Source organism: Nansenia antarctica, assembly GCF_963989245.1.
Source record: "Nansenia antarctica genome assembly, chromosome: 8".
NCBI classification, from domain to species: domain Eukaryota; kingdom Metazoa; phylum Chordata; class Actinopteri; order Argentiniformes; family Microstomatidae; genus Nansenia; species Nansenia antarctica.
The window spans coordinates 44529124-44539344 of NC_137678.1; the positions used below are offsets into that span (position 1 = coordinate 44529124).

Sequence of the window (10221 nt, forward strand, 5' to 3'; positions counted from 1 at the left end):
GAAGAGGAGCTCGGTCTTGTTAAGATTGAGCTTGAGATGGTGGTCAGCCATCCAAGTTGAAATGTCAGCGAGACATGCTGAGATACGGGTTGCCACGTGTACATCAGACGGGGGGAAGGACAGGAAGAGTTGAGTGTCGTCTGCGTAGCTGTGGTAGGAGAGCCCATGTGAAGAGATTACCGAGCCAAGAGACTTGGTGTAGAGGGAGAAGAGTAGGGGCCCTAGGACGGAACCCTGGGGAACTCCAGTGGAGAGGGTTCGTGGAGAAGATAGCGATTCTCTCCAGGTCACCTGGTAGGAGCGGCCCGCCAGGTAGGAAGAAAACCAGGAGTGTGCGGTGCCAGAGATGCCCAGGTCTGAGAGGATGGAGAGAAGGATCTGGTGATTGACTGTGTCGAAGGCAGCAGACAGGTCAAGGAGAATGAGAACAGAGGAGAGGGAGGAAGCTTGGGCAGAGTGGAGGGCTTCCGTGACAGCAAGGAGCGCAGTCTCAGTGGAATGCCCAGCCTTGAAGCCGGATTGGTGGGGGTCTAAGTGATCCATCTTCCGGAGATAGTCAGTCAGTTGTTTAGATGCCGCGCGTTCAAGGGTTTTGGAAGGGAAGGAGAGAAGGGATACAGGTCTGTAATTGTGAACAGATGATGGGTCAAGGGTAGGTTTCTTGAGGAGAGGCTTGACTCTGGCTATTTTGAAGGCCGCTGGGACAGATCCAGTGGATAGGGAGGAGTTGATTAGGGTGGTAAGGTAAGGAAGGATGTCGGCGGAAATGGATTGGAGAAGAGGGGAGGGGATGGGGTCAAGAGGGCATGTGGTTGCCCGCTTTTAAGTGATAAGTGTGAGAATCTCATCGGGGGAGAGGGGGGAAAAAGATGACAATCCAGAGATCGAGTGTCGAGGAGAGAGTTTGGAAGGGGTGTTAGCATTGTTAGTGGGAACAGTGTTAGCATTGTTAGTGGGAGGAGGGAGCGGTGGGGGGAGAAAGGTGCTGCTGATGTCGTCCACCTTTTTTTCAAAGTAGGTGACAAAGTCATCGGCGGACAGGGAGGAAGGAGGAGGGGGAGGAGGTGGATTAAGGAGTGAAGAGAAAGTGGAGAACAGTTTTCTAGGATTAGAGGCAGAAGAATGTATTTTTGAATGATAGTAGGATGTTTTAGCAGCTGATGCCGAGGAGGCGTAGTTGGCAAGGAGAGAGTGATAGAGGTTAAGGTCATCAGAAAGGCCAGTTTTTTTTTGTTTTTTTTTCCTCTCAATCTGACCCAAACAGGTTTATTTTGGTCTCATCAGACCACAGGACATAGTTCCAGTAACTCATGTTCTTGGATTCATTGTCTTCAGCAAACTGTTTGCGGGCTTTCTTATGCATCGGTGGTTAGGGGTAGGGGAGGCTGTATGCATATCAGGGGGGTGGCAGGGTTAGGGGAAATGGGTAGGGGTAGGGGAGGTTGTATGCGTGTCCAGGGGGGGGGAGGGGGGTGGCCGGGATGGGGGAGATGGCTAGGGGTAGGGTGGCCGGGATGGGGGAGATGGCTAGGGGTAGGGGAGGCTGTAGGCATGGGAGAACAGGTAGGTTTTGAGGTGGGATTTAAAAGTGAGGAGTGAGGGTGAGTCTCTGAGTGGTTGAGGGAGAGAGTTCCAGAGGCGGGGTGCAGCTCGTGAAAAGGCACGGTGACCGAAGCCTTTGAGTTTTGAGGGTGGGACAGTGAGGGGAACAATGGATGAGGATCAGAGGGTACGGGTAGGGCGGTGGGGGAGAAGGAGGTCAGTCAGGTAAGGGGGGGCCAGGCTATGGAGGGCTTTGTATGTGAGGATGAGGACTTTGAATTGTATACGTTCTTTGATGGGGAGCCAGTGGAGAGAGTGGAGGACTGGAGTGATGTGGTCACGGGAGCGGGTGTTTGAGAGGAGGCGTGCAGCAGAGTTTTGGACCATCTGGAGTCTATGGAGGGAGCGGGAGGTGATGCCGGTGAGTAGGGAGTTGCAGTAGTCAAGGCGGGAGGAGATGAAGGCGTGGATGAGGGATTCAGCAGCGGGGGGGGAGAGGCAGTGTCCGGAGGTGGAAGTAGGATGTCTTGACAATAGAACTGACGTGGGGATCGAATCAGAGGGTGGGGTCCAGAATGAAGCCGAGGTTGCGAGCCAGGGGGGAGGGGGTGATGGTAGTGTCGTCAATGGTGAGTGTGATGGGTCCGGTTTTATTGAGGATGGATTTGGTGCCGATGAGGATGACTTCGGTCTTTTCACTGTTCAGTTTGAGGAAGTTGTGTGTGAGCCAGGTTTTTATTGCTGAAATGCAGTTTTCGATGTGAGTGAGGGGTGGGTTCTGGGTGGAGTTTGTGGTGATGTAAATCTGGGTGTCATCGGCGTAGCAGTGGAAGTCCAGGTTGAATTGGCGGATGATGTGACCGAGGGGGAGTGTGTAGCAGAGGAAGAGCAGGGGGCCGAGGACTGAGCCTTGTGGGACCCCCTGTGTGACAGAGGAGGAGGAGGAGGTGTGACCGGAGAGGGAGATGAACTGTTGTCTGTTGGTGAGGTAGGAGGTGAGCCAGTCCAGGGCGGTGCCCTCAACACCCAGTTGGCGCAGCCTTTGAAGGAGGATGGAGTGGGACACTGTGTCGAAGGCTGCGCTCAGGTCTAGTAGAACTAGGATGTTGAGGGCACCTGAGTCTGCAGAGGTGAGGAGATCGTTGATTACTTTGACCAGGGCTGTTTCAGTGCTGTGATGTGGGCGGAAGCCAGATTGAAGGGGTTCATACAGTTTGTTGGATTGGAGGTGGGAGTGAAGTTGGGCAGCGACAACGCGCTCTAGGGTTTTGGAAAGGAATGGTAGGTCGGAGATGGGGCGGTAGTTGGAGAGATTGGCTGGGTCAAGAGTGGGCTTTTTGAGAATGGGGGTGACAGCGGCAAGTTTGTAGCTTGAGGGAACGTGGCCTTGGGATAGTGACTGATTGAAGAGGGCAGTGAGGTGGGGGATGAGGGCAGGGAGGCAGGCCTTGGTCAGGGTGGTAGGGAGGGGGTCGAGGGAGCAGGTGGTTGTTTTGGAGGCGGTGATGATTTACACCTGAATCCTTGTAACACTAACGAGTCACATGACACCAGGGCGGGAAAACAACATCATTGGGCACAATTAGGACATGTTCACTATGGGGTGTACTCACTTTTGTTGCCAGCTGTTTAGACATTAATTAGTAATTTTCAAAGGACAATAAATCTATACTGTTATTCAAGCAGCACACTGACTACTTTAAGTGATATCAAAGTTTCAGTAGGATAATGTTATCCCCTGAAAGGATATAACAGAATATTTGCAAAAATCTAAAGGGTGTACTCACTTTTGAGATATACTGTATGTCCCCATCAACACCATATCTGAGAAAATTGGAAAATACATGTCTAACTGTCTACCAGCATGTCATGCACTCACTGGCTGTGACACAACAAGTAGTTTGTACAGAATAGGAAAGACAACAGCATTCAACAAACTCAAGACCCATCTCAGCGAGCTCAAAGATCTGGCCCATTTTGGACTCTCTGCCAGCTTAGAAGAGTCTTTGCCAGTCGCAAGAGAATTTGCGCTACTCCTATATGGAAGAAGAAAATGGAAAATGGATTGATGTGCACAAACTTGGATGAACTGAGGTTCATAATTGCATCAACATCAGATACAGCCTCTGCAAATCTGCCGCCAACAGAGGATGCATTTCAGCAGCATGTGCAGAGAGCAATGTTCCAGACAGCGGTATGGTGTCACAGCCATATGCCCAAACCCCTGTTATGGAGTCCTATTGGCAAGGGGTGGATTATCAGAGATGGGGCCATTCAACCTGTCCTTTTTACAAAACCCCCAGCACCTACAGAAGTGAGCGACATCACTCACTTATATTGCAAAGATGCAAAGTGTGGAGAGAGTGGAAGGTGCCAGTGCCTCTCTGTTGGCCTTCCCTGTACAGAGTTCTGCACCTGCTGTGCAGAATGTCAAAATGTGTCCCCTAATGTTTGAGGACTTTATTTAATTGTACTTTGAATTAAGGTTCCAGTACTATTTACACCTATGTTTTAGAGGCTTGCAATTTAGAACTAATAAACTTTATTTTATTGGGTTACTCTTATTCCGACTATTTGGTGATGTAGTTCAGCCACCTGGTTAAGTTATGGGCTTTTTTGTCACCCTCCCCATATTCGGCCTGGTCTAATTTGGCTCTTTTTCAGGGATTGGGGTAGCTCTAAAGAACAACCAAAAAAACATATTTTCCCCAAAAATACAATTTGACAACAATCAATTTCATTAATGGGAGACCCTAAAGATAAGAAAAATCATTGTTGTCCTACCTCGGGTAGGGTTATCTCAAAATCTGAGGGCCCTTCCTGCTAGACTACAACTCAAGTTGAACTTTATACAACGGATAGATATCTTCCTGCAACGAATGGTGGACTGCTGATTCACATGCTTGGTATTCAAATGTATTGATTGTAAGTCGCTTTGGAATAAGGCGTCTGCTAAATGCCAAAAATGTAAATGTAAATGTAAATGGATAGATCCGGTCCATTGTCTCTATTGGTCAGTTTGTGTTCCAGCCGTGCCACGATATACGCACGGCGAAATGGAATGTTGACACATATTTTCATATTACTCCGCGTTTGTATATTACCGTTATCGAAGTTACATTTTTACCGTTGCTTAGCTACCAATAAACAACTGTTTTTGAATCTGAAAGGCAGCCACGCCGACATTTTCTAGACAATGAATAATCGCCCTGCTATGTCAGTCTCCCCCACACGCAAAGTGGTGCGAGGGATTTTCTGCGTTAAGTGTTTTATTTGCTGTAATGATCTCGATACTATTTTCCAAACTTACTACGTGACGAAGTTGTGAGCCAAGTGGCATGTTATGTCCACTATGGAGGTGGATCCAAGAAATTAGGAATGAGTGAAATTAGAAAATGTGTGTTAAAAGTTGTCAGTTTTATGGCATTAACCATGTATTTAGATAATCGATAACCTGCCCTATTAGTCGGAAAGTGCGTGCTAGCACTGATCCATCCGTAGGGCAGTCTTTTAATAACAGATGTTCCTGATATTGTTCCGGATATCCTACACTTTTCAAAAAAAATGCCGTTGCTTGTTCGCCGCTTCTCCGGCTGAAATCTTGGTGTAATTGCAGTATACAGAGTAAATTGTCCTACAAAGACACTTAGGCTTAGGTTTAGTAGGCTAATCTAAAAACGTATTAGACCCCTATACCAGTGGCAGACTCAAGCTGTTTGAAGGGCAGGGGCGAAAAGAAAAAAAGGGCACATACTGCACAACATGGGACCCCATCAGTGAGCAAAAAGCTATGATGTGTCATGTATGGTGAAATAGTCTTCATCCTTGAATATTATATTAATATGTTTAATATTAACATTATAGTCTAGGCCAGGGGCGGATTTCTGATTGTAGGAGATCCGGGGCTTAGCCCAGATGGTTAATGAAATGCGCGCACAGCGTGCTGGAAAAATGTAAGCTTAATTCTTCGTGGCATAGATTCAACAAGGTGCTGGCAACATTCCTCTGAGATTTTGGTCCATATTGACATTCTAGCATCACACAATTGCTGCAGATTTGTGCCAAGAAAATATCCCCCACACCATTACCACCACCATGTCCGCCCAGAGAACTGACGTCACTGGATAGTTTTGTCTTTTTCTGAACATTCTCTGTAAATACTAGAGATGGTTGCGCGAGAAAATCCCAGTAGATCACGCAATGTTTTCAACTATAGTCAAGTTTAGACCGTTGGAAGGGCAGCAGCCAATAGGGCACATCCTACAATGTTTGCCACTCAAAAGGGCACTTTAGTGCAATGTTTTTCAACGGTGGGGGCACATGGTCAAGTTTAGACCATTGGAGGGGCACTAATAGGGCACACCCTCTCGTTTTTGCCACTCAAAAGGGCATTTTCGCCATTCAGCGCCAGTGCCCTATACTTTCTTTTATTTATTTTTTGTTTCTTTTTACTATTACTACTCGATCTTTTCAGTTTGTAAAGCGTCTTTGAGTGTCTAGAAAAGCGCTATATAACTCTAATGTATTATTATTATTATTATTATCTGTGTGAATCTTTTTTGTGATCAAATGTTTCTTTGATCACAAAGAAACATTTTATATTTTCTTATAAAAGACATAATAACAAAACAAGACAACAAGTGTCTAAATCTTAAAGGAATTTGAAAGTGCAATAGAGGTCCCGTTTACAGTCCACCATCCTAGCTGGGCTTACTTATGGGTAAGAAAGTGATTGCGAAACGCAATTGTAAAACATTTATGAATAAACGTCTTGCTTCATTCACAGGCTTCATTCCATCCCTCTCCTTTTATAGAGGGACGCTACATCATTCGTGGGGGACAACATGTTTACTGTACACTTGTTTCAACTTGTCACTGTCCACCACCTGGTCATAAAACAAGTGCTGAAGAGCAATGAACACTTCCAGACCTTTAACCTCACTCTGGTACCAGAGTACCTCCTCCTCCCTGTCCCTGTCTGGGTGGTTCTCTCCATCACTCTACCCAGCCGTCACTGCATCTTCCCCTCCCTGTTCCTGCCCTGGTGGTTCTCTATCACTCTACCCAGCAGGCATTGCATCTGACTGTGACCAATTACCCAATTACCTAATGTGTGTTTTCAGTTGAACATTGACTAATTCACTAATTAAGTATACGTGTCCTCTCTTCCACTAGCCAAAGCCTGAAAATGCCATTACCATCGCTGTGTCAGCACGTGTCGTCTTCAACATGGACGTAGAGCAGCAGATCTACGAGAACGAAGGCATGGAGGAGTACCTTAAGTACCAGATGGAGAATGAGACAGAGCCCTTCAGGCCTGGCCCCGCCTTTTCATTCATTAAGGTCAGAGAAACACACGCATGCACGCCCATAATCTACTGTATGTGGTATGGTGTAGTAGAGTATGTTGACAGGTGTTGTGTGGCATTCTCCAGGCTCTGGAAGCAGTGAACGCCCGGCTGAGGGATCTGTACCCTGACAGTGAGGAGCTGTTTGACGTTGTTCTCATGATCAACAACCACGCCCACGTTGGCCTCAGACTCATTAACTCCATCAACCACCACAGTGAGTGCCTGATACACACACACACACACACACACACACACACACAGACACTCCTGCAAACACACACACACACACACATGCACATGCACACACACACACACACACACACACACACAAACCATGGAATCCTAAAACTGTTTTTAAGCTGTGCATCTGGTATTCTACAACACAAACAATGTGTGATGAGAAGCCCTTGAATATGGATCGAGTGTGATGTCCTGAAGGGGGGCTGAGGGGAGCTTGAGGGTAGGGTGAGGGGGTGCTGGGTGGAGATGCTCTATTGATGCTAGTCTAGTGATGTGCTCTGGTTGCTCTGTACAGCTGCTCCTCCTATTCCTGTGACCCTCTGACTCTGTGTTTCTCTTCAGTATATAAGCTGTGTTCCGGTCCTCAATCCCTTAAGCTTAATGTGTGTGTGTGTGTGTGTGTGTGTGTGTGTGTGTGTGTGTGTGTGTGTGTGTGTGTGTCTGTCTGTCTGTCTGTCTGTCTGTCTGTGTTTGTGAGAGAGAATATTGCGCTGCTGTATTTCATTCATCACATGTTCTCTATTTGCGCTGCACTACATGAGGTGTCACTGATTTTCATTCAAGAGGTCACATGACCTTACTTGTGTTGCATGTAGGAGAGTTGCTTCATTCAGATCAGAGGGATCAAGCCTTGTTGAGAGATGCATAAACAAACACAGCTCTGGTATACTGGGGTGGTGGTGGTGGGATCTCTCTCACACTGCACATTCCACGCATCCTTGGGGGACGGGGGATGGGGACAGAGGAATGCGGGGGGGGGGGGGGGGGGTCAATACACTCACACCCCACTCTCACTAGAATAGCTTGGCCAAGTGGAAACATCTGCCCTGGGTGAGCTACAATCTCAGGCTCTTTCCTTCTGTCCAGTAGCATCTCTCCCTCTACGTGGACCAGCCGCTGCACTAATTAGGCCCGTCAACCTGTTTGTTGTTTTGCAAATATTTGGCATAATAGGTTGAGCCTACACCTCTGGCTTTAGCTGTGTTTTGAGAGTTATGCTCTACCTTCACTTGCCAACGCTGCTGGCTTTCCTTCGTTAGCACTGCAAACATTGGGCCGAAGCTAAAAAAAAGAAGGAACTGAATAATTGTTCACACACATTTGTTTGACTTATTGTGCCCATTGAACAAGTCAGCTAAAAAGTATCATCCAACACCTTGTTCGTTTTTATGAAGAAAGACAAGACATGTCAATTGTTAATTGCAATGTTGACTTTACACCCTTTTCTCCCTCCATAGAGCTGTTCATCGAGCGTTTCTGTATGACAGGGGGGAATAGTGCCATAGGGTACCTGAAGGCCTACCACACCAACCTTTACCTGTCTGCTGACCCTGTGAAGGTCCGGGAGGCCCTGGAAGAGGGTAGGTGCAGACAGGGCAGTCACTGTTAACATTTCTGCAGTTGTGTTAAACTGTCATGAAAAAACAACTACCAAATACCTTGAAGAATGAGGCCAACATGTCTGACCAATCTTTCAGACTACTTTTAACTGAACAACCTGAACTTGAGGTGGGCCTCTCTCTCTCTCTCTCTCTCTCTCTCTCTCTGTGTCTCTCTCCCTCTCTCTGTCTCTGACTCTCTCTCTCTCTCTCTCTCTCTCTCTCTCTCTCTCTCTCTCTCTCTCTCTCTCTCTCAGGGATTGCATCAGCCACCATGTTTACCCCGGAGAAGATCACAGAGGTGTCTGAGACCCAGCTGCGGGTTGCCTTTGACGGGGACGCGGTCCTCTTCTCAGACGAGTCGGAGGTCATCTTCAAGGCTCACGGACTGGACAAGTTCTTCGAACACGAGAAGGCACACGAGAACAAGCCACTCGATCATGTATGTCCACAGAGGACAACCATCATTCAACACACCATCATGGCGTCGATAGAAACACAAATCGAACTAGTTTTTTAGTGTATCAATTGATAAATGAATCTCCCGTTGTGCACTGAATGGACACTGGGATGTGGTGTGGGCAGAGATGGTTTTCAGAGGGTGGTACATTGGTGTACATTCTGTTGTGTCTTCAGGTCTAATCTCAGTCCTGCTCATTCTGTTTCTGGTCTTCTTTCTCTCAGGGACCACTGAACGGGTTCCTGGAGCTTCTGGGAAAGCTGCAGAAGAAGTTCTATGCCAAGGGCCAACGCATGGACTGCCCCATCCGCACCTACCTGGTGACGGCCCGCGGGGGCGCTGCCAGCTCTATGCCCAGGGCCAACGCATGGACTGCCCCATCCGCACCTACCTGGTGACGGCCCGCGGGGGCGCTGCCAGCTCTGGCACACGGGCCCTGAAAACCCTCCGGACCTGGGGCCTGGAAACAGACGAGGCCCTCTTCCTAGCGGCAGCCCCCAAGGGTCCCATGTTGGAGAAGATCCGCCCTCACATATTCTTTGACGACCAGATGTTCCATTGTGAGGGAGCGGTGATGTTGGGGACTGTAGCATGCCACGTGCCTTATGGCGTGTCTCAGAAGCTGCCCCCAAAGAAGCCTGCAAAGGCGAAGGACTCTACTGCAGTCACCAAGTAACCTGCCCCCCCCCCCCGCCCCCCCCAACACCCCAGTGACAGCATGGGAAAATAAACAAACATGTGATTGAGGCAGTGGCAACTTTTTATTTTCCCTCTTCCAAGAAGCGCGAAGCCCCACATCAGATGACTATGGAGGGGCATGAGATGTCAGCATGCTGTTCCCCCCCCAAACAAATTTGTGTAGGCCCTACTTTTAAACAGAACATCTATTACCAGAGTTATATTATCATACTTGTGTTAGTACAGGTAGGTAGGTCTGTATTAACATTAGCAATTACTTGAATACAGCATTGTTCTTTGTTCAATACATTTGGATAAGAGCTACTGAATTTCAGAATATACAGTACATCCACAAATTAATGATATTGTATAATGTATTATATATACTCTGTACATACACATATTTAATGTAAATATTATGTAAAATTAAGGGTTAGGCGTAAACGACATGATTCACATGTATCTTTGTCTAAGCATTTACACATACAGTATCTACTTTGTGTGTTTAGTAGGCCTATGTTATTGATGCTAATGTGTGCCTGTGAGTCTTGGTTTTGATCGAGGTGGCTTT

General features: G+C 47.5%; 1 protein-coding gene across 1 annotated transcript; it reads left to right on the forward strand.

Moving 5' to 3' along the window:
* Positions 1–6386: 6386 nt before the first annotated feature.
* Positions 6387–9648, forward strand: LOC308164249 (cytosolic 5'-nucleotidase 1A-like; the record flags this gene model as incomplete). The annotated part of the gene is made up of 7 exons (XM_080538388.1): positions 6387–6488; positions 6718–6885; positions 6978–7107; positions 8372–8494; positions 8770–8954; positions 9197–9308; positions 9350–9648. The coding sequence occupies 7 exons, from the start codon at positions 6387–6389 to the stop codon at positions 9646–9648; spliced, it is 1119 nt and encodes a 372-aa protein (XP_080394514.1).
* Between the last annotated feature and the right edge of the window lie 573 nt (positions 9649–10221).